Source organism: Zosterops lateralis, assembly GCF_965231275.1.
Source record: "Zosterops lateralis genome assembly, chromosome: 6".
NCBI lineage: Eukaryota > Metazoa > Chordata > Aves > Passeriformes > Zosteropidae > Zosterops > Zosterops lateralis.
Genome location: NC_139761.1, coordinates 23325336 through 23353329, shown reverse-complemented (window position 1 = coordinate 23353329; position 27994 = coordinate 23325336). Strand labels below are relative to the sequence as shown.

The window sequence follows — 27994 nt, the reverse complement described above, 5'->3', positions numbered from 1 at the left end:
GCCAAAAAAGATATTATAATTAAATATTATAATTAAAGGTTAATGAGGTGGCCAACATTCATGGTGAATCAAGAAAATCTTTATATACATTTATGGCAGCTTCATTTAGGATGTCAAAGTCAAATATCATTACTTTCCTACGCCACACTTTAGCTGATTTTAAAATTATATCTACTGAACAGACTTTAGTCCACATGGTAAAGCCCATGTCTTGCTGCTCTGTTACTTTCTAATGAATCAACACTGGAACTCTTGAAACTCATTGAACAGAAATAAGTCCAGTTGCTCCAGGAGAGTTAAAAGCATGTCTACATATGGGTCTAGCTTGCTATAAAAATCATTTATAATAAGTTTCTTTAAAAAGGAGATATAAACATTTATCCATTGAATAATATTGTCTTCTGTTTTAGGAATTGGAAAAGAGTGTCAATAAACCTCTGGTGGTGCCCCATCCAGCATGGACCAGAGAGGGGAAATGAACCAGATGCGATGGGACACTGACATGCAGCACCCACTCCAGACTGGCCTGAAGAGTTAAATTTTTCTCCTTTGATTTCCAGGCAACTGGAAGTTACTGATATATTCAGCTAACAGAAAACTTTGATATCTGACCCTTAACTGCTCAGCAGCCCCATGCAGAAAAGGTTTTGTTTAACCTCTTGTCCTAAGCAGAGCAGAGCCACCCAACGCCTCAAGCTGAAAGGTGCCAGAGGAAAGGTATCCTGAGTTACTCTGACCTTGCCACAGGAAACTGCAGGACAGAGGAACTGCCTGTGGTGCAGCATGGTTGAGTCCTAGCAGCTGGATGTTCCATGTGGCATGAATAGAGGTGTTCAGCCAGAGAGAAAATAGGAAAAATATAGATGCATCAGTGTCAGGAGAGAAAGAGAGGTATAATGGAAAAAAGGGAAAATGTCAGAAGTGCTAAGCAAAGTGAAGTCCTAGCTCTGTTAAATGTCAGTGACCAAGGTCCTGCTGTATTTAGTAGGATGGAGATTTTACCCAGGGGTTAAGAGGTGCAGCTCTAAACTAGCAGGATGATTCAGAGCAGGCAGAAAGAGAGGTCTGCTCAGGGCTGCAGTAACTCAGCCAGCACCTGCCAACTGGGAGCATTTGGCCATGGGCATGACAGATGCCATAATCTCTTGTCATCATGTACTTTGTATCTTTGATTATTTAGAGATCAATAGACTGACATGTAAAGACAAATATATGTTCAATAAGACACTTGACATCAGAAGCTTCTTATATGGGAAGGCTTTTATATAGATAGAACATCCCTGTCAGACACCATGAGCTCCATGGAGTTCAAGATTTTAGGGCCTGAAGGGAACATTACAACCTTCTAGCCTGAATTTTGAGATAAAATAGGCTACAAAACCAAATAATTTCTGCATCAGGCCAATATCTTCTGGATGAGTTATAGATCATCTCTTAAAAAATTTCAGTCTTGATTTGAAGACTTTATATGATAGACAGAATTTACAACATCTGCAGGGAGGTAACTCTGGTCAATCTTCATGTCTCAGCAGTTTTGATTAATACAGCAAGGGTCTCTTCTTGTATTAGCATTATCATGTCTTATGTCCATCTACAGTGCAACATATGGTGGAAGGATAATGTAAAAATGTCCAGTGACTGTGACTTCAGTGGATCACCAGTGCTCCCCAAAGTGTAGGAACACAGCTAAAATAAAAACATACTAAGAGAGACTTTTACTCAAAGTATTTTTTAAGTTATATATATATATATATATAAGTTTTGAAAGGAGACAGGGAGGAGCTGCATGCACTTCCACTGCAGAGGAGACCAAGAAAACTGATACTTGGTAAGAACCCAAAAGCCATTGTAGAAGAGATGGAAGAGTGCAGGGAGATCAGGCCTGACCTATCTGTTTGAATCATCAGAGAATATAGAACGTTTTGGATGGAAAGGGACCTTAAAGATTATTTAGTTCCAACCTCCCTGCCTTGACCAGGGATGTCAGCTACTAGATCAGGTTGCTTCAAGCATCATCCAGTCTGGCCTTGGACACTTCCAAGGATGGGGCATCCACTACTTCTCTAGGAAACCTGTTCAGTGCGTCACTATCCCCTGAGTAAAGAATTTCTTCCTAGCAACCAATCTAAATCTCATTCAGTTTAAAACCATTCACCCTTGTCCTCTCCCTGTCTACCCGTGTAAAAAGTTGCCCTCCATCTTTTTTGTAGGGCACTTTTAACCACTGAAGTCTGTCTAGACAAAGGCAGCTTTGAACCCAGTGCTGACAGAGACAACAAAGAGCATGCTTCTGTAATAGAAATGGAGGAGAAATAACACTTCTTTAGAGACTAAGGGGTTAACAACAAACATTGCTTCTACTGGGATTCAACTTGTCCATGGACACAGGAGAAGGCTGAACTAGAGTTAAGACTGAAGAAAGAACCAAGTCAGCCCAATACAGGTGCCTGGATGAAGGACAGATTTGCAAACAAATGGGAGAAATGGAAAAGTTCAGCCCCAAGGATAAGACAAATGAAGTATGGAAGAAGAAAAAGGATGAGCTGGATCAGAAAAATGTGAGAGAATTCAAGGTTTCTAATGTTTCTCTCAGCAGGAAACTGAGTCATGCAGCTGAGGAAAGCTCAAATAAAGCCAGAACTTCTTCTGGTCAAGACAGGGTGAAAATATTGCCAGAAATCAATTAGAGAGGTATTGAAATACAAGCAGGTACTGATATATAAGAACTTCCAGTATATACCAGCAAAGCCCCTATGTCTATACCTTTATATCCTGACAGTGATCAGAGCATTAACTTTGTATGAACTACTTCTAATCACCCATCAAGGAGGCTAAAAAATGATAAAGGGGACACATACTGTAGAGTGGACCTCAGGCTGATAAACTCTGATGGGCTTGTCAAATTGGGCTCTGTGACTAGCTTGAGGTAGAAAACCCAAATAACCCACACCCCTGTACCTGTCCTTGGGCAGGGATGCAGAGCTGGGTCTGAAGGAAAAAGAAATTGTGGTGCACAAAGAGCTGTCAGAACCTGGGCTCAAGTTGAGAAGCAGCCCCCGTGCATATCCACACCCTGTGTGTGCTCTGGGCAGTTCTTTAGGCAGAACAAGTGTATGCACCTCCTCACACTGATGGTGGTACCAAACAGAGGGAGTTACAACATTTCAGAGGGCTTTAAGGCCTGGTGGGTTTAGTTCTACAGCAGACTGCAGCTCGGGGCCACATAACCCACACAATGTCATTGGGCCTCAGAGATGTTTGGGGAGGAACAGTTTCTGGAGAAATTTGAATCAGTTTATAGAGAACATGAGAATTAGAGAAATCATAATAAAGTTCTGAATAATTTATCAGCAAGATGATAGCTTGAATTTTTACCCTAAAAATCCCAGTCATGATGAGGCACAGCTTGTGTAACTCCAGGTTGAATGCTGGGGAAGGAAATTGCATACTATGCCTGGGGAGCCCCAGTGGGGTGGGACAGAGGTCAAACCAAGATTTGGCTAATGCAGACAAGACACAAGCTGGCTGCTCAAGATCAGCTCAGTGATACAGACAGTTGTTAGGAAAGACCTGAAGGGATCCTACTGATCTGGACCCCCACTCAGGGACTTGACTTCATGGCCAGAATGTGGATCTGCCTCATCCCCATCAACTTCTCTGGTGATCTGGACTGAAGGCTGAGTCTGGACGCTGCCCACAACTTCTCTGCTTGCCTTGCTCAGGTACAGTGAGATGGAGCCAGGGGTGAGGGAAACCTGCTCCAATGACTCTTAACACATTTGGCTCCCAGCTTCCTGTCAGTCAAAAAGCAGCTGGCCACCCCAGTGTCCTGGCAGTCTTAATTCACCTCTTGTGAACCATTTTTATCTCTGTGGAGACATAAGTTTCTTTAAAATAATGGCTAGGAATATTACTATTGCTATTGCTGCTCTAACCTGAGACAGTCTCAGCAATCCTGCCATCACAGTGGATATGCCCATGGTTTGCTCAGGAAAGGCAGGATTTTCCGCATCTGCAGCAGCCCCAATTCTTTGGCCAAGACTCTAAACCAGGATTTCCAAAGTATGGAGGACATGCCCTTTGGGCAGTCCAAAACACTTGGGGCCATCCTGGACAGATACCACAAATTTCAGAGACAGTCCTGTGCCCTTGTTTCACCATGAACCTGGCACTGGAGAGCCTTCTCCAGAGACCAGGAGGAGAGGTGTCCCCTGGGGACAGGCTGCCCTTCACGGGAAGACTGGAGCCATTTAGCCTGATGAACCATCCTAGAGGCCTGCAAAATGGAGACGAGGAGGAATAGGGAGCTGCTCCTCGAAGATGAGGCAGAAGATGGACTTTTCGTGCTGATCTGGAGCTACAGTGCCAGCCCCAGTTTGGGGTTCTGCTGATGGCCCTGTGAGCCGGCTGTAGGAGCCGCGCTGAGGACGTGACCACAGTCGCAGCACCTGCGCTGGTGGAGCTCCTGCCTCACGTTGAGTGACTCTGGGGGAGTCTTAGGCTTTCTCTTAGTTTAATGCCTTTGGTTGGGATAACGCTGGCAGGGATGAGGTGTGTGGTATCTTGCCTACAGATGATAAAAGGCAAGTTAAAGAGGAACTGTGTGGTTCAGGAAACCTGCTCACGGGGATGGGTGTCTAGAGAGTCCAAGCAACTGTTTCACCCCCTCTGATGACATGAAGCTGAATGCTTCTCCAACGTGCAAAGCTTCCAGCTCTGAATTTTCAGGAACACTGCTCAGTTTTAATTCTTAGCTTACCTCCGAGGTCCCTTTTGACCTCTTATTTCTCTCAGAATATGGGATGAGCAAGAAAGCCAGAGAGCCCGCGGTTTCCCTACACGTAAGCCTTGCGCATCTCTCCTCCAGGGCCGGTGCCCCAAGCCGCGCGTGTTTATGAGAGCAGGGATGCCTCCATCCCTCCCTCCCTCCCTCCCTAACCCCACCTCCCCGGCAGGGCTGGAGGCGAAGCGGGGCCGGGGCCTGCGGGGTCGGGCCGGCCCTTTTTGCGCAGGGGCGGGCGGCAGCCCCAGTCCGCCGGCGGGCACCGGCCCCAGCCCGCCGAGCAGCGGCCCCGCCGCCGCCGGTGCCGGCTTTTTGGCATCCCTAATCGCGGCCGGCCCCTGTGATTGGCTGCGCGGCTCTGACCCCGCTCGGGCTCCCGGCTGGGCGGATAAAAGGGGCCTGAGCCGGGGGCTCCCAGGCATTCCCGGAGCGGGCACCAGGGACCGCCGGCCGCAGCATGACGGGCAAAGCGGGCGCGGCGCTGGCCCCCAGCCTGCCCGGCAAGCCCAAGCCCGACGGCGCGGCCGCCGCCCCCGCCGCCCCGCCGCCGCCTCCGCCGCCCCCCGCGGCCGGGGTCAAGTCCAACTCCGGGCCCACCCCTCCCCGCTGCACCGGCTTCGGCATCCAGGAGATCCTGGGCTTGAACAAGGAGCCGCCGTCACACCCCCGGGCCGCCCTGGACTCTCTGCCCGCCGGGCACCTGCTGGCGGCCCGCTCCGTGCTCAGTCCCGCCGGGGTGGGCGGCGTGGGCATGGGGCTGCTGGGGGCCGGCGGCATCCCCGGCTTTTACACCCAGCCCACCTTCCTAGAGGTGCTCTCCGACCCCCAGAGCGTGCACCTGCAGCCGCTGGCCCGGGCCCCCGGGCAGCTGGACAGCAGCCAGACGGCCAGCTCAGGTAGGCACGTCCCCGGCCCCGGGGCCCGCCGCGCCCCCCCAGCGCCGCCCCCGCAGCCTCTGGCCCGCCGGGAGGCCGCTCGCTCGGCGGCGGAACGGAGATTTCGTTTCGATCCCGAGCACAAGGAGAAGGGCGGGCGGGATCGTATTTTTCCCCCGTCCGGGGCTGCGGCCGCGGTCCGATGGTGCGGCCCCGGGGGCCCGGCCTAGGGATGCGCAGAGCCCCGTCGGAGCGGCCCCCGGGACCCCGCGTCGTTGCCGGAGAATTGGGACTCTTTCGGCATCCTTTTCCTAGACGGCAGCAGCCTCTCACAACTCTGCCTGCAGGCCCGGTTTCGCGGCCGCTTCGTGTCCCCGCAGGGCGGCAGGCAGCAGGCAGGACCCCCCTGGCTCGGGGCCATCCCCGGCTCCCCTCCAGCAGCGGCCCCGTCCCGGGCCGTGCCCGTGGCCCCGCTGGCAGCACGGCCCGCCGAGGGGCCGGGGCGGCGCGGGCAGGAGAGGGACCGGAGCGTCCATCGAAATATCGGTCCCTGATCCGTCCCCCGGCTGCTCCTTCGGGGCAAAGGCGGCGGCGTCCTGCCCGTAACACCCCCGGGCCGTGGTATCCCTGGGGAGCCCGGCTCCTCCCGGGGCTTGTTTTTACCGGCAGCTCGGTAAAGCTCGGCGTCTCCCTCCCCGTGTCGGTGTTTCCCCGGCGCGGTCCGGGATCCCCGGGCTGGGGCAGGCGGTGGCGGTGGCCGGGCCGCGGAGAGGGGGCCGCAGCTTTCCCCTTTTCCTTCGCTTTTGTTGAGCCCGCCGGGCTCTGCGTTTTAGCGGCGAGGCAACAGCAGCCTCAGCAAACGACTGTGGCGGAGAGAGGCGAGAGCCGGAGCCCGGTCCCGGCCCGGAGCCTTCCCTGGCCGGGGCGCATCGGCCCGAGCTGCCCCGGGGCGGGAGCGGCGCCGGGACCCGCTGCAGGGAGCGCCCGGCGTCGGGCCCGTCCGCGCCGCCATCGCAACGAAATCTCCGCGCAGAGGCGGCGGGGGAGCGGGGCCCGGCCCCACCCGGGAGGGCCCGCGGGGAGCGAGCCCCGGCCCACAGCCGCTGCCTGTCTCTCCGCAGATTCCGAGGATGTCTCCTCCAGCGATCGAAAAATGTCCAAATCTTCCCTAAATCAGAGCAAGAAACGAAAGAAGAGGCGGCACAGGTAAGAAAGAGGGGCCACCCCCCGCTCCGGTGGCCGCAGTCCGCAGGGAGCCGGTCACGGGCGAGCCCCGCCGGGAACAGCCCGCCCCGGCCTGGGGCAAAACATCCCTCCCGGCACCGGCCCCGGAGCGCCCGTCCTTCCCTTTACTCCTTCTATCCGCCCAAAATAAATGGGATATGGGGACGTGCCTGTAGGGAGTGGGGGATTCGACCACAGGTGTCATTGTATTTAATTCTTTCTGCCTGCGGATCCAGGTATCCCAGCCGCAATCCCGGGCAGCCCAGGAGCTGCGCTGGAATGCGGATCATCAGTGCTTGGAAGGGAAAATCAGCAACCTGTCAGAAATAAAAAAAGCCGTTTGCAGCTCCACTGGCTTTCAGCAATACAGAATTTCTATCGATAATTTAAATTTTTTTTTTTACATTAAAAAATAAATATTTTGCCGATAGATTAAATAGTTGGGAATCAGAGAGAGCCTGCAAAGAAGCAGAAGAAGGATGGGAAACTGTTTAAGGAAACGAAGATCCACTTTGGATTTGGTTTCCTGTCAGCACGGTCAGGGTAATAGACTTTGCCTGACTTCTCCCACAGTTAAAATGGAGTTGGTTTGTTTGCACTTTATAAACAGAAACGAAAAATCCCGTGCTGGTTTCTGGCATTGCTGTGGCCAGAGCGCCAGGACAAAGGAAGGCCAAACACCATCCACTGAGTGTGATTTAGGAATAATTAAATCAATCCTGCCACGATGCAGTAAAGGTGGATTAAAAGACGCTCCAGTGAAAGCTTAGCAGGACGCAGGGTGGAAGGAGACCGACTATCCCAGGAGACACCCTGCTATGTGTGCAACAAGAGGCTCGGTCTGGAGGGCTCCTTTCCAAACCCCCTTCCCAGGCAAATGTTCCCTGTTTGGTGCTCTGCAGTAAGCAAGAGTTCATTTTCTTTATGCCTCATGCAGAGCTGGGTGATAACACAGCTGGGACTGGTGTACAGGTCCCGATCTGGACGAGAATTTCGTTTTCTGGATAGGAAACGAATTTCAGATTTGTTTTGTTTTTCAGTTCTAGACAGAAACAGACCTGCAACATTTAGTTGTAGTTGTATATTCTGTGCTAAACAGTTAAGACCTCTAATTGTACCGAGGAAGGGCTGGAAGGTGACTGGCCAATAGCGTGCAAATAGTTGCAGGATAGAAAGACCAAAAGGGGCAGTGGATTGTGAATTGTAAAAGGGACAGGGACTGCCCGGGCACGAGCTAAAAAGGGAAAACTTCAACTGAGTGTCCGCAAACCCCTCCCGCCGGTGAGCCTGGACAGGCTTCTGCGCTCTTGTCGGGGGAAGATGGAGGGGAATGGTTGAAATTTAAACTGGATCAAAATTGGAATATTTTTTTCTGTGGTCCCAGAAGGAGAAAATACATGATTCAGTGTACCTCTGCTGTCCCTAGAGTTCACAGATTTGTCAGAGCTGAAGAAAAACTGTTTGAAAAAAGAATGGATTTAAGAGTGAATTTAAAGAAGGGTCTGATTGCAGGCAGGTCCCTTGCATTTGCCTGCTGCTTTTGTTAGTAATATTATCGATCTGGTAGAATCCTTTTCATTCTGTATAGCAGAGGATATTTCTGATATTTTCTGTTTATGCTCTCTGGAACTGACAGGCTTTTCTGAAATCTGAGTGTATTTTAGAAAAAGACTCTATTTCCTCTTTCCTTCTGGGAGATACATGTTTCTTAGATTGATGGTAAATTTATATATTTACTTTACACAAGGACTGGAATTCGTTTTTGGGTTGAGGGTTGTTTTCTTTTGCTTTGTTTTTTTGGCTGAGTTTTTTTGTTGGCTTTAGCTTTTGTTGCTTTTTCTTTTTTTTTTTTTTTTGTTTGTTTGGGGTTTTTTATTTGGTTGTTGTTTGGGTTTTATTGTTGTAGTTTGTTTTTTTTTTTTTTTGGTTGTTGTTGTGGTGGTGGTTTTTTGTTTTTTTTGTTGGGTTTTTTTTTTTTTTTTTTTTTTCCATTGCAGTATTGTTAGCTTTTATCAAAAACTGTGCTTTCTGTACTGGAGGAGTTGAAGGGTGGGAGTTTTAACCCTCAGGGAGTGGAAGTGGCCTGAGACTTCTCATCCATCTGCTAAAGAAGGGCTTTCATCTGTCTCAGCTTTCCAGCTGCTGATTTTTCAATTTAGTTGTCCCAAACTGAGAACTGACTGTGCAGAGGCAGCTTGGGCTGCTGCCTGCCCAGGGTGGTCCAGGAGGATTTCTAAAGGATAATGGGGTAATGCAAACTGGCAGGGAGCAGCTAACGGGATATTGGAGGGGAAGCAGCCAGGGTAAAAGCAGAGGAAGGGAGCTGGTCCTGACTCTCATGGGGAAGATCTGGTGAAAAGTGGTGGGTTAGGGTGGAGAAAACATTTGGAGAATTTGTCCAAAGACTGAGACTCAAGGTGAATGATTATTTGCTCATGGAGTTTGAAGAGGCTAAGGACCAGCAGCTGGGAAAGGCCTCAGCACATCTCCAGACAGGGTTATGAGGAGATGCTGCTTCATCTCAGTGTGATGATCCTCACAAGAGGCAGCAGAGTCTAAGATCAGCTGCCATTGCTGCAGGTGTTTGCTGCTGGGGACACTGTCTCCATAGGCAAGTCCCTGAAAGGGAAGGTGATTTGTAACTGTTAAAAATGCTGTCTTCTGGCATTTTCTGGTTCTCCTTTCACCCAGGCATTTGACCTTTTTGTGCACAGAAACACAGGAGGTGGGGAAAAGCTATGTATTAGCTAGTTACTCAGGTTTCACCATTTTCAGTATCCATTTTTTTGACTCTTCATCATCTTTGCTGGTTCTTGTGTTTTGATCAAAGAGTTTTACTCCCCTCAGGACAATCTTCACATCCTATCAACTGGAGGAGCTGGAAAAGGCCTTCAATGAGGCCCACTATCCTGACGTATATGCTAGAGAGATGTTGGCCATGAAAACAGAGTTGCCAGAAGACAGGATACAGGTAATCATATATCTTGGACCCCCTTATTGTGCTGCTCTCAGCCATGTTCATCCCTCCATGAAGAAAAGGCAGCGGCATGGGAAGACTGATGTTTTTCTGAATAAACTTCCCCAGGCTGTCCACTCTCCTGCTTTTGATGAATAGGCAGACAGATCAGATATTCTCGGTAGATTTGTATTTGGTGTTTGTATGTCGACATGTGCTGTGTGTGGTGTGTTGTACCAGTGATTTAGGGTGTGTGTAACAGAGGAAATCCTAAATCAGAGGACAGCAGGCATGCAAAAAAAGATGATAGCCTTTCAAAGTCTTGGTAAAAGCAAGAAGAGAACCTCTTCTTGAACCCAGACCATGTCTGGGAAAGAAGGGAAAGAGCTCAGCTCTGGCCACAGAGGGATGCACAGAGATGGCATGGGCAGCTGGTACAGCTGTGGGTAGGATGCAGTGTGGGAATGATGAATGAGTCTCAGTGAAATGTTTCCACCACATCTGCACTTTGAATGTATTTGCATCCCAAAGTGACGTTTCCCTGAAAGTTTCTGGGGATAATTTTTTTTAATTTTTTTTTTTTTTTTATCTGTTAGGTTTTATAAAGTTAACTGGTTTTAACATTAAAGGTTTTGCTGCATATCAGTCCTGTCATGCTGCTGCTGTGAGGAGGTAGAACAAGGTGGTCTGGAACACCACTGCTGTGTGGTGAATCCTCCAGCAGAAAGGAGCTGCTTGAGCTGCAGGGCTGGGCCAGGACCAGCCTCTGGCATGCATTACAGCCAGATAGCTGGAGAGGACTTAGCAGCTGCTGTTTACAGTGTGGGAGGCACACTGGACAGAGTTAATGTGATGTTCACAAGGGTGGGCTCCAGCAGCTTCTGTTGCCTCACCTTACCCCATGGCTTGCTCCCATCAGGTTTCTACACAAGGCACAGGAGTGTAATGGCCAAGCCTTGAGCAGGTGGAGTTCTGGTCTGGCTGGAAGTTAACCTGTGGCAGTGGCTGGCCTCTGTGACTGGTGCATAGTAACTTCCACAAGAGACGTTGTCCTATGTGCCATGCAGTGTAGGGAGGGTCCTGGTTTCCCTGGTTCCTCCTTCTGTTCATCCCTCATGCATGCCCAGCACCCACCAAGCTGCATCTTGAGCTTCTGCTCTTTCTTTGCTGAAGACATGGCCCAGGAGGCTGCTCCATTGTGGGTTTGGACTGTAGATCAGAGAGCACTTAGCAGGATAATACTGATGCTGGAAGTTGATGCAGTATCACCCTGTGCAGGTACAGGAAGATCCTCCAACACAGAAGTGTAGCCTTTTAACCCTCTGTCCTGAACTCCCTTCACCACCCTTATTCTTGTGCTCAATCAAAAATGACATTTTTAAAAAAACAACTTGTGCTTCTTATCCCGTTGACCTGGCAGAACTCCCACTGATCTAACAGCTTGTAGATAACCTGGTTCTAACAGGATTTCCACCGGTCTTCAGAAATAATGGCCCATCATCTCAAATTCTACCTGATGTATTAGGATTTTGCTCTGAGAAACAAGCCCTGATGTTTTACCTTTAGAAAGAGTGTAATGGATGGATGATCACTTCTCCACCTATGGTCCTATAGGACGTGAGGTCAAGAGAGGAGAGACTGTTGGGAGCTTATTGTTGCCTACAGCCACCATTTGGTGCTGGGCCGGTAAGAAGATCCTTTGATTTCCCATAGAAGACCTTTTCGAGGAAGATGTTCATCTAGTGGCACAGTGTATGTTAAATTCCAGAGGCCCCATTTCTCTGGCCAGAGCTGAGAGCATTCACTCTGTGTGAGGTGGAGTGAGATGTTGTGGCAGACAGTGTAGAGCTGACACAGTTTGTACGGCTTCAGCACCTGGAGCGCCGTTCTAGTGCTGAGTGTTTTAACTGATATGGAAATGAAATAGCGGGTAAAGTATCTTAACTGTCACTTACTTGTCTGCCCTGTCATTCTGCAGCTGGCTAATGAACAACTGCCTACTCTTCCTGTATTGCAGCTTTTAAACCTAGGAGGGCTCCTTACTGTCACCCCTCTGCTCTTGAGATCAGATTAGACTTGGACAGCAGAAGCACCCCAATGTGTGGCTGCTCTGAACATCAGGTGTAACTTATTGCATGTGTATTCCAGAAAAAAAGTGATTGTGAATAACAGTTTTGCTGATCATGAAAGGGGAAATAATGAGAAACAACAGAATTTCTGTAGCATTTGTTGAGCACCTTGCCAGGGTAAGCATCAGGCTCACATAGGAGTTCTGAGCATCACTATTCTTTCCAACAGATCTGCAGTTGATTGTCCCTTACCACACATTCTGTGAAATCTCCTTGTCCGTATTTTTGTGTGTGACAAGCCATGGTAAGGTGATTCCCGACTTTGATCATACCTCTTGATATTTTACCTCATATTCCTTTTCAACTTTGGACCTTTTTGTTACTAGCCTAATTCTTTCCCCTGGTTATAAAGTTCACACTCTTTAAATAAATCTTAGATATTTCTTCTCCTGGCTGTCACTTTTGGTTTTCATCATTGCTTAAGCAAGTTGCAAAGATCTTTCCTTAAATCATCCTTCATAAATCACCAGGTCATCTCTTAATCATGTGGTTGTTCTTACAGGAAGCCCATCTTGTCTGTCACCCTTCCTGGACCACATGCTGGGGCTGTTCACACCAGTTCAGCTGGACTTGTGGTCCCTTGCAGAAATAGCCTTGGATTAGCACTGGCCTGCTTGCTTCCTTATTTATTTCCATTTATCTAATTCAGTCCCTTCAAACTTCTTTTAGACAGATTTTATTTTATGCTCAGGATTTTCCCTTCAGTGTTCTGGTTTTCGTATGGAATTTTGTTAACTTTGGCTAACAAGCATAATAACATCCCTACCAGCTCTGACAGTGGCAAGAGGTGGATGCTACACAGGGCAGCTATCTAGTGATACTGAGTACTGTGTCAGTCTCCTGGGATTTTGAGTACATGTAAATATCTTAATATCCCATGGCAAGAAGTTCTGCGGCAGAACCGACCAAGTGCAGTAAATCTTGCTTTGAATCTCTTAGCATAATTTAATGCCCCTTGGAAGAGACAGTTTACAATGAATCTTTACTCCCATCTTCATAATATTTATAATTTCATATCATTGCATCTTTTTCCTTGCATGAGTTTCCAGCTGCCTGGGGGAGCGCTATAGTTTTGCATTTTCACTGTAGCTTGTGGTTCCTCTCATTTTTCAGCAATGCTCTCTCCCTCTTGTAGGTCATTAATGAAAGTGTTTTCTAATATTGTTGTGAGCATCACATGTTGTGGACTTCTACAGTGTTTCATGTGGTTTCCCATTGGATCCTCATCTAAGACTGATATCTACCCCTTATTTTCATTCATGGAATTATTTCTCAGGAGGGATTAGTCAAAGAGAAAGTAAATCACCTATGAAATTTGATGTGAAAATGAAATTCAAAGAGGGCAATTGAAAGGATGATATATAGGAACTGTTTGCAGGTAGAGCCTTTAGTGGAACACAACAAATAGCCGTCAGAGGCCAAAAAAGTTACTGGTTTAAGAGAACATTGAATCCAGGAAGAAAATATTCAAAACCTCCATTTAAAGAGAAGATGAAAGTGTATTTTTTTCTCCAAGGCAGACACACACTATGTGTGTCTTACTCCCACACTGAGCTGGCTGCTCCTGAAAGGAAAATGAGCATCCTCCCATTGGGCAGCATGGGAAAATATTTTTTTTCATAGTGAGATACTGTGCACAAGTCAGATCAGATGTCACTGTGGCTATTTTGCAAGATGCTTAAAAAGACCACATTAATCAATGTATTTGAAAGAATACTCATAGGAGTTGAAGTGCCAGTATTGGAATAAACCCAGACTGTTCTGTAAAATCTAAGAGAGGTAAGTAGGTTCCTGTGGGGAAGTATATCCTTAATAAACATCATGAAGTATTAAAAAAGTCCTGAGGCTGACAAGTACTGCAACATCAGACTTTAATTGCTGTTTCTCATAACAAATCTCTTAAGTGTAATGTGTAGATTTTAGATAAGTTATCCCTATTGAATTTATTAATACATAAGAGTTCCAAACTTTAAACTGAGTAGTTACAATATTAAAGTTCAGTACCAGTTTGATTTGGGAATTACTGAAATGATTGTGTATGTTTGTCCTTAGAGTATGTCTCCTGCTGATCAAACAAATTGATTAATCAGTATTTCAAAAAAATAAGATCCTGACTGCTATTGTAGGGACATTAGAGTCACCTTTTAAGGGAAGTCATCAATTAAAAAAGGTAATAAAACTGCTAAAAATTGTCAGCTGTTGTTAAAAGATTGTATGGTAATTATTGGATGACAAATTTGGGGACAAATAAAATTGCTCACATAAGCAAAACAAATCCCAAGAAGACGCTGGTGCTGTGTGCAGAATGGGGATTGTCTGTGCATCCAGCAACCTTTGTCAGGCAGCTAAGAGGCCAATTTTGGCTAAAAACAAAATAAGGTCGACTAAATCTCTATTTGCAAAAGTATTGGTTTAGCTATCAGATAATTTCAGTATCACTGTGAAGCCCTTTAAGAGTTAAACAGGGATGGAGGAACCAGGAGTAATCATTTAGAGGGAAGCAAGTACCAAGAGTATTTTGCAAGGACAGAGGCTTACCTTCCTCCAGTTTTGCAAAAAGCTTCTATTTAGAGATGAACATAATTTGACAAGGCCTAAGGAACCAGTACTGCCTGAGTGTGAGCTCAGGAACAAACCCATGGAGTCCCTTCAAGAAACATGATAGAAAGCATGAAGGAAAAATTAGTTATATGCAGCTTTAGCAGCCCTGGTTTCTTCCTTTCCTGCCAGCTTTTCCTGCTTGCTGCAGAGTGCTGAAGTACAGTCTGAATCCCATGGTGTAAGTATGGAATGCTGTGATTGCTCCATGCAGCTGGTGACCTTTCCTGAATCTGTGCCTGGAATGGCCACCAAAGCATTACTTAGTGCTGCAGAAAGTGGTGGGTTTGGATCCTTTAAGCTTATCAATCACTATTACTCTAAGAAGTGACGACATCTCTACTCTTGTTAAAATTTTGGGTGAGTCTTGCACACAGAGAGAGAAAGGCCAGCATAAGGCACACTGCCTGTGGGCTCCAACTGGTATCTCTATACAGCACATTCACGGGGACCACGTAGCTGGAAGGAAATTACCAGAGTGGTTGGGGCTGTGGAGATAGATTACCAAGGTGAAGGACAAGCCGAAAGTGTTGCTGTTGTGTGAGCCAACTATTTCAAAATATACATGGTTTAAGAGTCCTGCAAGCAGTAAATAATGAAATAGAGTTGAGCAGCTAGTGCTGGCTACCTTTGCCAATAATTCATGAGCACTGGGGCAAGCCATGGCTGTGTGATACCAGATAAGTGTCATAAACTTCCCCTATGCTTCTAGAAATGTAGGAAGTATACAAGTGAGAGTAATAAAACTAATCAAACTTAGTGGCTTACTGAGAATATTATTATGAGGTTTTCTCATGGCATATGGTGCATCTCAGCCTCCATGTCTTTAATTGGTATGTTAGGAGTTCATCCACTTTTCTGCCTCTTCAATAACATGCTTGTTTAGTTGATCTAAATTCATATTCATTTCCATTTTTCAATTAAGAGTTGTTTAATTTGGCCCTTTCTCTAATGGATTGTTTTCATTACCCTTTATCTATGGCCTGTTTTCAGCCCATGTGCTAGAACTTCGTTTACAAGTTAATTACCAGAGCAGCAAACAGGGGCTGGGTGATGGGCAAGAGCAGGGACCCAGGCAAGCCTTTCCAAAGGGATTTCTGTCTGAAAAGTCTTACACTACATGCTTTTGGACAGAGAAAAATGTGGCAGGAGAAAAGAAGGAAAATGGAGGGCTGGGAATGACACTTCAGCTTATTGAAGTGGGAACTCTCCTGCTTGTTGCTAGACCATGCAGATTGCCTCCTTATCTTGTGGGATTTTTACCCTGCTACAACTGGGGCTGTTAGGTGCAGTTTTAAAAGGTCTTTTTAGTGCAGAGGTGTAGCTGTAGAGTTATGAATATTTTCTTTACCCAGGTACTGCTTTATGCTTCTGTGTTCAGTCCCTGAGTTGCTTTAGCCACTGACCAATTTTCTAAATGGAACAGAAAAACAAATAAACCTAAACTTGCCTGGTTTTGCCTTCTGCTCTGTTCTTGCAAGATGTACATGACTGTCCCAGGATAAGGGACTGTGAATTTGATCTGCTCCTCCACAGTATTGGGAGGGAAACAAGGCTCTTTACAGTGACTCTGCTTGTTCTGCCCATGGTTTGGAGACACTATCAGCAAGGATCTGACACCTTCAAGCACTCAGTCACATGAGTTCCCTGTGAGAGGAAAGACAGGTGGGCAACAAAATATGCTGAAGCCCATTTCTGTGGAATGCCTTGGCAAAGGCTTTCCCTATCATGTCCAAGAGAATCAGGAAGGGCTCTGCGGGCATGATGCCAGGCTGTGACAACTCTTCTCTGCATTCATTCCCCCATTTTCTTAATAACAGTAGTTTAAGGCTAACACTTCTCTGAGTTAGCTTAGGCAATGCAGTTCCTTGATAACTTTAGCTCTTCTGGAAATACTGTCTCAAATCCCTGTGCTGGGAACACCTGTATTCACTTCATCACTTAAGGATGAACTTTCTTTTCTCTCTTCTGATACCACTGTAGTTTTTCACAACTGATTTTTAAAAAATAATTCTTCATCCCAGCAATTTCAGTAGTTAATTCCTCTCCAGTCTTATGACGCCTGGCAGAGGGAACAGCTGATTGTTGCATTCATGTTTCCCTTTAATGACCCTTTATTACAAAGTTTTCCTCCTTTCCTGACTTTGAATAGAGATTTTTCTAACAGTTCAATAACAGAGGCACTTTAGACACTCAGTTAATTTACTCTCCCCTTTATTTCTTAATGGATCTATTTCTCTCTGTAGTGTTTTTCTTTTAGCCTGATAGATCTCAACAAGTTCTTCTGATTCTTCTCTGGAAGCACAAACCTGCTCTCCTTTTCATTGCCCTTCTCTGTGCATATTCTGTGAGCCAGGTTTTGTCCAGGCACTGTAGAGCAGTCCAGAGGAACCTCAATCTCCACATGCATGAGGCCAGCGAGTCTTTCTGAGGAGCAGAAAAGAGGAACTGAGCTGGACAGCAAACTGTTTCTACAGTATCTTACAGCAAAGATGCCTTCCAAAGGGCGCTTCATAGGAGGCTGTGAAAAAGTATTAGGTGCTCTTTTATCTACCCTGAGCTTAAATGTCCTGGGAGCAGCAGCAAGAGGTGTTCAGTTTAGGACCTGCCTGATGTGAGAAGCACACTTTGCTCCCCACTTTTTCTCTCAGCAGGTATCTGGTAGACTCCCAAATGTCTGAGCAAAGGCAGAGCAGAAACTATGGCTGCCATGTTGTTATTAGAGCTTTCAGCTGCAGCTTTCTCTTCAAAAATGTAGCAGGGGGATGCAAGCCAAGCATTGCTTGTATCTGGTCACCTTTCTGTGAGTTATATAAATGCTCATGCCATGCATGTTGCATATTCATAAACATTAGGGGTTATGTCCCTTCTGCAGCCTAGAAGTAACCTAGTGACTGACTTGTGCCTGGCTGTTGTAGCTGACCTGCTACAATGTGGATAAGCAGCAGCACCATGCCAGGCTGGATTAGCTCATACCTGTGTTGTTCAGGCAGGCCAGCACACACAGGCTGCCCACCCATGCCTCTGGAGAGCTCTGGTTCACCTACAGCTTTGGGATCCACAGGGTAAAATACTTTCTCACTGTGCTACCCTTTCCTTCCTAAAGACACTGCTTGGCTCACCCAGAGGGAGGGCTGAACTGTGAGTGTTGTTGAGAAAAAACTTCTTGGAAGGATCTAGCCATCCCCATCCATGTGAACATGCATGCTAAATACCTATGCCAGACACTGCTCATAGCCAGATGTGCCAGTGATGTCCATTCCAAGACAACTTGCTTTATGTCCATCACATCTTTCTGATATCTCTGGGTCCCTTCACTGCCAGCCTTCTAACTCACAGTGCCCCATGACTATCACTACAACAACTTTGTTACTTTTTTGTTACTTCACTGGATCAGTTTCTTCAGCTTACATGATGACCATGGATGAGATCAAGGCTCAGTGTCTAAGGGAGGGTTCCAGCCCTGGGACTGTGCTGGCGAGCTCCGATGTGCTGTCTGGGTGCCAGCAGTATTCCTGGACAGCCTGTGAGTTCCCAGCTCTGCGGGTCACACCATCAGCTGTGCTTTGCCCACGCTGGTGGTGTGGGCTGCAGGCATCAGCAGCACAGCAGAAGCCAGTGCCTGGAGCATCAGTTTTCTGGAGCTGGAAGATGTCATGTGAACACCCCTGGAGTTGTGAATTACCCAAAGAAGGTGAAGGGTACACAGAGCTGAAGAACAAGTAGAGCCAGGAACAGACACGTGGTAGGATTAGAGTGCTGAAGGCTCACCCAAGCTGGTGTATGGAAACTGATTACATCTCACAGCATTTTATAAACTTTCATGTTTGTATAGATATCTTCCAGCTAATGCATCAATGCTTCAGGGGTGCAGTGCATTGATGAGCATGTGCTGTACCCCTTGGGGACTTTGCAGATTGTCCCCATGCACGTAGGGGTGGGCTGGAATGTTATCTCAGGGAACAGTGGACACCAGTAGTACTACAGACAGCATCTCTCGCTGGTGCACAGCCTCTGGTGCCTATGTTTTTCTTCTGGAGAAGGTCAGAGTGCACCTTTGCCCTTTGCTCAGTGTCTACTGATGAAGGGCAGGGCACCATGGAGCTATCACTGGCATACAGGGGGCAGTCCCAGAGCACAGGCAGTGCTCCACAGTCTCAGATGAATGCTGGCATCCTGTGGTCTGATTTCAGGGCCCATTGAAAGACATCATGAAGGGACGTGACATTTCTCTTCTGACTGTCCTGACTCACCTTCTCTAGCATGAAAGTGATAATGTGGTGTGTCCCTGCATGACTACAGAGGGCATTACATATGGATGTTTACGAAGATTTATGCTAAGGCTTCCTCTGTGCTAGAAGACCTGCAGAGCAGTGTTAGTGGGGGAAAAGGCAAAATTAAATAATTCAGGCAAGATAGCAGCTTGGTTGATGGAGTCAGGTACCATGATCATCTAAAGGATGGATGTGCACTATAACCATTTGTGACAATGACAGATGTCTCCCTGGGTTTGAGTTGATTAGGATGATGACTGCACTCTCATGAGTTTTCTTGTGACTATCATGCTTCTATGACCCTGATGTTTTTCCTGGTTTTCACTCAGCCTGTTAGGAAAAGAGGAATTTGGGTGCTGATCTGCCAGGTCCCAGCATATGGGAGCCTATACTGTAGTGCCAGCTAAGCTACTGGTCAGTTGGAATTACAGTGTGGCCATGGTGAAGTCAATGTCTCAGAGATGCAATTGCTGTGCAGATGTGATTCACAGACTGAGTGTGTGCTGAACCACTGATCTCACTATACTGACCCTGCACATCATGTGCACACTTGTTTTTCTTTATGGAAGATGGGATCCCTGCAGCAAATGAAGCTCTTTGCTTTTGAAAGGTTACAAGAAGTGGAAAGACATGTTGCCACATGAGACCAGGTGAAAACCCCAGATTTACCAAAGGAAAGCAGTTTAAGACATATTTCCAAGTCAAGTGGGGTTTTATAGCTTTGGTTGCATAAGTCAGATAAATTGCAACAAATAGTTATTCTTGGCCCATGTAGTGCTTTTAAGGGCAGGATTCAGAGACAGGCCTAGCCCGTAGGACTGGTGGCATGGTAATATAATGTACACATTTTTGCTAGATGCCGACTAAGCCCATATTCAATTAATGCCCTGTTACTCTTTTACCTTAGAGGAAACCCAAACTTGGATGCACCATCATGTCTTCACTCAAGAGGGATGAGTTCTATCTCACAGCTCACCTTGTACCTCTGGCTACACCTGTTAGCCAGTGGGTTGGACACAACTCCAGCTATTATCAGGAAGGGCTCTTGCTATGTTGTGTATATGAATTGCTCTTTCAAAAGTGAGTTCAGCGAGCTCTTTCCCAGTGTTTGGCAAGAAGAGGGATGATGAGTCCTGCAATCAGCCATGCAGCCCATGTGCAACCTTTACTGCTCTCATTTAACTTCATAACCACTTTACACCAGCCATAGAAAGTGATGTCACCATAAACAGTACCAATAATTTTGATGTTACATTTGAAAAGACAGCAATAAACTGTTCCCAGGCTTACACAAGTGGTGCAGTCTCCACCACCAGTCAGGAAGGTTTTCTGTAGTGATTGCTAAAAGGGAGGGGTTTGAGGAAGCCCCCGGGCACAGTCAGACCTCATGCCCTAATGGCAGTCCTTTACACAGCCCCAGTATACTTTATACACCCCATCCTCATGGGTATGGGTGGGGACATGCTCCAAGCAAGATAGGAGGCCATTCTTTACAGTGTTCACATCTTCAGATTGAACCCAGCCAGGGCCACAGGTCCTGTCTGATGTGAGGATGAGGACATCACTGTTTTTTCACAGGAGGTTTTCATTTTGACCACTGTAATTGTTAAGTCTTGGGTTGGAGAGGGAGGAGGTAGAAAAGGGAGAGGTGTAGTTGTTAGGAGAAACTGGGTACTGAGATGGCAATAGGGACGTGGAGGGCAGATGGAGGTGTTGTCTGGTCTGTGGCTCGACCCTCCAAAGTGCTCCAAGTGGGGAAGTGACAGACAAGGAACAAACACCTGCCTGTCCATGTGCGGGAAGATGGTCCCAGCGTGGCTCTGGGGGTCTTGGGATTTTGCCCTTCGCTTTAGGCGCTGTTTTGCCGACAGCTGTGTGCAGCTGCTCCCTGCAGCCTGGCAAACGCATGTACTGGAGTGTCTGTGTGTCCGTGTCGGTGTGTCCGCAGGTGCGGACGTGCATCTGCCCGTGGCCATCTAGTGGACACTCAGCTCGTGCTGCTCTGGGCTGGGACCGGCTTGTGCTCCATAAACCTCGCTCCTTGAAATGCCCCTGTTGAAATGCTATATCAAAAGCAGGATGAGAGATTTGTTGAAGCAAAATTTCACCATTATCAAGCCTGGAATTTTCCTTTAATAGATGAGGAATACTTGGCAGGGAAAACATATTTTTTTAAAATATTAACAAGAAAAAGTATTCCAGTATCAATTCTCCTGTCTTTGTACCCTAGCTTGGAAAGTAGCTGCCAAGAAAATGAGTGCTACCAGTGGAAAATTTTAGGCTGAACCAAAACAGAAACAATACAAAGGAACACCACAGATGTTTTAAAATATCCCTTTGCTAATTCAGATTTCTGAATTATGGCCAACCTCAGGGAGATCTCTCAGACAATGTTTCAGGCACTGATTAGGTAAACAAACTAATATGATGAATGTGGATAACAAGGATGTGTCAAGTCTCATGTCTCCTTGCAAAATGAGAGATTTCTCCTCCTACAATTTGCTCTTCTGCATCATCAATAATCTGAAGAAGTATCAGTTGTCATTTCTGATTCAGAGGAGGAAATTGTCAAGATTATCCTTGCCAGTCTTGACTCCAAAACTCCCACTCCAAAGCCCTTGCAACCCTGTAGTCAAGTACAGAGTGCCTGAACTTCTATTGCTTTGGGCAGTGGGTACTGGAGGTGAGAATTAGGTGATGATTACAGTTAGAAACATTCCATTTATAAGGCTTTGCAATACTGCAAGACAAACCTGTCCACTTTTCTCAGTTGTCCATTTAGGACAGGCTTCCTGGAACAAGCTTCCTAGCTTTCACAAAGGGTGTTTGTGTGAAAATAAAAAGGTGTGAAACTTCTTGGGGTGTAACAAATTGGTCCAAAAGACACTTGAGCACATCACATCTTGACAGCTTTGCACAAAGATGTGACATGCTTCGGTCTAAAATTAATCAGAAGGTTTCACCACTGCCCATGAGATGTGGAAGCAGAAACACAGTCTTTTCACCATACCCTGGGCTGTGCAACAGAGAACCAGATGAAAACAAGTGAGAAGGAAGGTGCACAGTACAGTGCAACATCAGTAAAGCATTTCACAAAGCTGAGCCAATCCACAGAGTGGGAAGGGGCAAGAGGAAATGTGGACAAACCTAGACATTGGTTGAAGCAGACCAAATCTTACAGTCAGAGGAAGCTGTAGAGTAGATATGTCCAAGCAAGAACAATAAGCAGCCAAAGAATACCAAAACCACAAGAGATGTGTAAGGTGAGTAAAGTTTAAGGGTGAAACCCTCTCCTGGAAAAGTGGCATGCCAATAATAAATAACTGCGTATTTGGACTTTGTGACTGATGTACCAACACAGCTGAAAATACCCCTGAATTACTAAAATGACCATGCAATTCAGCTCAGAATCAAGGCATGTGAAAATTTTGGTAACATATCGATAAATTTGAAGAAATCACTGAGATCTTCATGTAAATGAAAGCCCCACTGATGGAGTCATCTGAATGAGGACAAAATCATGAAAACAGGACATAGGGGGCAATCCTGCTGAAGTGGCATGAGGGCTGCCAGTGCCATGCTGAAGCTCTTCACTCACTGTTCCTCAAAATGAGCTTGCAATGCTTGACTGGGATCTGATCCCAGAAATACTCAGTATTGAGCACCATTGGTTTCATTGAATTTCATGCCTCAGATGAAGATATTAAAGTAAGATGGTCAGTCTTCCTGATTTCTGTTCTGCTAAATATTCCGGGTTTTTAAACTTTCATTTTTCCTAATCAAAACCAAGAGGAAATTCCCATTAAAAAGCAAAAAATGGTTTTGGAAATCTCGGAATGATCTTACTGAGACGTTGATGCAATTTTAATTTTCTCATTTGGCTTTAAAACATAGATTTTGCATGTCTTAGGCAGCTGAGATTAAAATACAGCATTCAGAAGAAAGCTATAGATAATTTTGATTACACTTCCACTGGCTGGACACAGTTTTTCCTGTGTGATTGAATCAGCATTTTTTGATTGAAGATTTTCTACCAGCTCTAGTCAAAATCGGTCTGCCAGCTGGAAACGCTTTTGCTGCCTCCAGTATTTGCATAACACTGTCATGGAAAAGGGGATGTTCCAGGGTAGCAGGTTTAGTGGCAGTGGGCAGTGTTGGGGCAGGCTGAGACCTGGCCTGAGAGGAAAGGAAGAGGAGCATGAGTCATGCAGGAATATGATAGGGGTATCAAGGCAAGAGAAAGGGCAAGTGGTAAAAGCATCAGTAAAGAGGCACCTGAAGCTCTGCACCCTGTGTTCTGGGAATGAGAGGATTGCATGACCTGGAGTGAGACCCTCTGCCAGCATCCTGCTGACTGCACAGCCAAGCAAACCCGTTTTTCACATAGGCATGGAGGAGAAGGCAAAGAGAGGAAGCTCTGCATTCCTGAGGGTCTTTGCTTAGGCCCTGGAGCATTTGCAACCACCCCGCAGTCCAGGGGTTACAGATCGGCAGCATGAAAGTGTAAATCAGACTGTTTATCATGCAGAGGAGGTGACATGTGGTAAAGCAGCCTCCTTCCTTTGCCTGGTAACATCCTCTCTGACATGCACAGAGTGTCTTCTGCTGGGAGAAGCTGGGATCACAGCCAGTGGGACCATCACCCCACCCATTCCACAGAGCAGTGTGGGGGAGCAGGCTGTCTGGGCTCCTGGCAATGGCCAGCGGTGGCTGTCATCAGTGCTAGTAGCAAGCCACCCACCTGCCTACCCTGCAGCTCTACCATAAGGTTTCAGTGCTGGGCAGTTCTCTGCACAGGTAGACGAGATGATATTGCCTTGCCACCTGAGCAACATCACTCTGTGGCATCAGTCTTATGGTCCCCATGGCAGAACTGGGGGACTGGCAACGACCCCCGGTGCTCCCCACTGCAGCTTGAGCTCCCCCACAGCTACGAGTAGTGGGGACACGAGAGGGTTAAGCTGTCAGCTCTGTAATGTTAAACAGGTGTCAAAGGCACCTCCATATATCTGCAGATTGAAATCAAATTCTTTGCAGTATAAAAAGATAAATTACCCAGGCGATTCCCGCCTCATCCCACTCATCAGGCCAGCGCCAGACGGCAAGCAATTTTTTTTTTTAATGTGCTAACGACCTAATCAAGCAATCAAGTCGGAGAAGATTGCAGAGTGACCCCGAGCATCCATCTGCCAGCGAGACCCCGACATTCATTTCCATTCTGCCGTGTACTTTCCGGGAAAGGGAGGGGAAAAAAATAGAAAAGAAAAAAAAAATCCTAAACAAATTAACACCCAATTTTCTGTGAGTCTAATTAGTTAAATGAGGAGGTGTTTGGGGTGTCCACCGGGAGGGAGGGACTGCCTCTCGGAGAGGGGCCTGGTAACTCCGTGGCATTAATTAGCGCAGGTCAATGGCGTGGTTCCCTGGGGACCAGCTGCTTTAATTTCCCGTGATATTTCAGTGCCTGAGGCCTATCGATTCAAACTGAAATTAACTTATTTTTCAATCAGGCCTGGGCTGCCCCTGGGGCTGACTCTTCCTTTGCCTCCTTCTGAATAGACCTCAAGCAATTTTTCATCTAAAGCTGATGCCTCTGCTTGGGGGGGAAAGGGAGGGGAGCCGGGGAGGGAGGAGGGTGAGGGAGACAAGAGGAATGGAAATCAGAGAGAGAGCACTAATAGATTTCTGCGAGTATCACCCCCTCCTTGCCATTGCTGCCCGCCTCTCTGCTCACTGCCCCCCAGGTCACAGCTCAGAGATTATTCTGCCAATTTTCTGAGAAGATGAGGGGTTTTTCAAACTGGGAATTCAGAGCAAAGCGCACAGAGCAGCTTCCCCCTTCTTTCAAGCATCAGCCCCCATCCCAGCCCTCCCTGCAGGCACTGCTGCCTGCAGCCCTGTACTGCTGCTCAGACACACAGCAAATAATAAAATAAAATCCCAGGCATGAGAGCCAAAAGCCACTAGAAAAAAGATGTTGCGATGGCAAATTAATTACATCCTGTGGAGAGGGATGGGACCTGCTTTCACTTGCCCCTCACCACTCCTTGAAGGGAGGAAGGGAGGGAGGGAGAGATACCCAATGTCTGTCGCATGAGGGAAGAGGTTGTGTTACCTTTGGGATAAACATCCACCCATCTGCTTTCATCGTGCTGAAGAAGTACATGCATGTTCCCACATGGGAGGGGGCCTGGCATGCCTTCTCCATGCACAAAACTCATGTCCCTCCTTGTTGCCTGCTCCAGGTCTGGTTCCAGAACCGCCGGGCCAAATGGCGGAAGAGGGAGAAGTGCTGGGGCAGGAGCAGTGTGATGGCTGAGTACGGGCTCTACGGTGCCATGGTGCGTCACTCCATCCCGCTGCCTGAATCCATCCTCAAGTCTGCCAAGGATGGCATCATGGAGTCCTGTGCCCCTTGGCTCCTGGGTAAGAGAGCAGCCAACTTCATGGGGAATGGCAAATGGGTAGACACAGGGGCGTGCAAGGAAGAAATCAGTCATGTTGAAAATAGGTGAAGGGCAGCAGGGCAAGGTCCCCCCATCCTCCCCCCCTTGATGCTTCCATCAAACCTTTGTCAATAGGGTTTGACTACTTATCCCAAATTCCCGCTGGACCTTGGATCATGATCTGCAGAATTTGTCTGGGACACAAATTTGCCCATATGCTCAGGCTGGTGCTAACCTTCACTTCCCTTGGCTCAAGCATCCTTCATGCCCAGCTCTGAAGCAGGGTCTCCAGTCCTTGCCCAAGGCAGGAAGTCATCCCAGTATCACTCTTCCAGCCCTGTGATGCTGGATAGGGTGCTAGGACTCCCAAATGCTCTGTCTTTGCCCAAGTTTCACTTGGTTTTCTGTGCAGGCATGGAGGTAGCAGCTACCCTGTCACATTCCTGCTCTTTGCTTCCCTCTTTCTGACCTTCCAGGCTGGTTCTGCCCCAAAATTAGTGTCTGGCATCTTGACAATGGCCTCTCCTGTCCTTCTGTTGTGTGAAATGGAGAGAGGCAGAAGGGTGGTTGTGGTTTGATACAGAAATAGAAATATCCCTCCTAATGAGGGATCTCCCTTCCCAGCCTTGGTGAAGCTCAGGCAACTATGCTGCTGTCTGAGACCCTCATCTCCATGCAGGAACAAGTTAGCTTCAGGTTCACAGAGAGAAATGAAGGGGAGAGTTATAATAGACCTTTGGGACCAGCCACAGTCCACAGATGCTGGGCTGCCCCAGCAGGCAGCTGCCTTGCCTGGGTTGCCCTCACGCGGGGGCCAGAGCGAGTGGCTCGCCGTGACTGCTGTGTGAAGCGAGGGTTTCTGCTTTTCCTTAATTCTGGCCTCTCTTTATCTTTGCTGTTTTCAGTTCAAGATGGCTTTCCCATGCCCAGGCGCTTTTCTAAACCCGAATACCAACAATTCTTTTTAGGGATGCACAAAAAGTCTCTGGAGGCAGCGGCTGAGGCGGGGAGGAAGACAGAGGTGGAGCGCCAGGCCCTGCCCAAGCTTGACAAAGGTGACAAAGAAGAAAGGGGTCCTGATCCCAAAACCACCATTTCCCAGGAGGAACTCAGAGAAAACAGCATTGCTGCCCTCAGGGCCAAAGCTCAGGAGCACAGCACCAAAGTCCTGGGGACCATTGCTGGGGACACCCCAGCCCCAGGCAGGAAGCCGGAGACAGGGGAGGAGGCAGCGGCGGCAGAAGATGAGAGACAGACAGAGAAGTTGAACTCATCACAGAAGGAGGAGAAGTTGATCTAGGGGGAAGAGAGGTGGCAGAAGCCAGCCCCGACAGACACTGTGTCCTCTGGGGGCCATGTTCCCCTTTGGACTGCCAGGTGTCCCTGGCCACCCCTGCCAGGGAGAGGGGCCCTGGTCTCTGTGTTTGGGGCTGCCTGGCAGGGGTGCCCACTGCCTGCTTCCCTTGAGCATACCCCTGCCCCTTGCTCCTCCACCCCACCAGGCCTTCCTCACCACCCCCTCCCCCGCCCCCCTTCCTTTTGGGGGACTGGGATGTGTCACATCATCACCACCACCAATGACACTAAGGTTCTGGTCCCTGCAGCCTCACGATTGGCTCTGGGGCTTTCTCCTTCTGCTGCAGCCCCAAACCCCATTTGCCATACTGAAGCAAGCCTGTTTCCTGCTGCCATGGCTCTCCTTGGTGCACATCTCTGCCAGTGCTGCCCAGGAACTTCCCCTTGCACCCTGTCCCACTGTGCCCCAGGCAGACACGCCACCTTCTGCTGGCCATCACCTCTGCCTGTGGCCCAGGCTTCAGCAGAACAAGCCCACGGCAGTGCTTGCATGAAATGATGACCATCCATCTAGGGTGGTTTGCACTTTCCACCCATCTCTCCCTGCCCAGCAATGAGTTCTGCTGAGAAAGGACTGCATCTTAAGAGAAGTTATATTTTGACTGTCTTTGGCAGGGAGAGGCAGGTTTAGACCTACAGGCACAACACCCTGGTCCCACCTGGCACCCTGAGCTGACCCCAGCCTATTTCACTGGGTGCTGCAGTGCTGAGCAGTTGGGTCTGACTCTGTCCTAAACACCAAAATCCTACACCCCTGCAGAGGGGATGAATGGTGAATTTATTTATTGAATACATTATTCCAGGTGAGACAACAACATCCACCTAATGTATTTATTGAATTAAATTTGTCCAGCTCACCCTCTGAGTGTTAAAGGGAATGACAGCCATGCACATCTACCCTGATACACCCTGTAACGTGTACATACATCCCATAGGAGCACATGCAGACCCACACAGCCAAACTCACTCCATGGTACCATCACCTTCCCATCCCAGTAAAGCACTATTCCCCCTCCGAAAGCCATAGGACAGTGACTTCCAGGTGACCCTTTCTGTCCTGCTTTCAGCTGTGAGCACTCTTCCCCAGAGCTACTGGTTTCCTTCCATCAAAGGGTTAAGCCCAGTCATCCAACCCCTGTTTGTCTTTGTCCCCCGATCGTTTGACGTGTTAGATGATAGCCCATGGAGTGTAAATAATGTATATACAGTGAGAAAATAATTCAGTATTGAGGTGTTTGAGATATGGAGCTGTAACAACTTCTAGTCATCCAGCATCTGTGATTTATGTGCCATTTTCTGTAAAGATATGAAAAAGAATAAAACTAAACAGGAATACTGTGTATGAGTCCAGTC

The 27994-nt window shown here is 47.6% G+C and overlaps 1 protein-coding gene across 1 annotated transcript; it reads left to right on the top strand.

The window, feature by feature from the left end:
- Nucleotides 1-5240: 5240 nt before the first annotated feature.
- VSX2 (visual system homeobox 2) lies at nucleotides 5241-26585 on the top strand (the record flags this gene model as incomplete). Its single annotated transcript, XM_083862907.1, has 5 exons — nucleotides 5241-5679; nucleotides 6780-6864; nucleotides 9730-9853; nucleotides 25085-25265; nucleotides 26254-26585. 5 exons carry the CDS (start codon nucleotides 5241-5243, stop codon nucleotides 26583-26585), a joined length of 1161 nt encoding a protein of 386 aa, XP_083719033.1.
- Between the last annotated feature and the right edge of the window lie 1409 nt (nucleotides 26586-27994).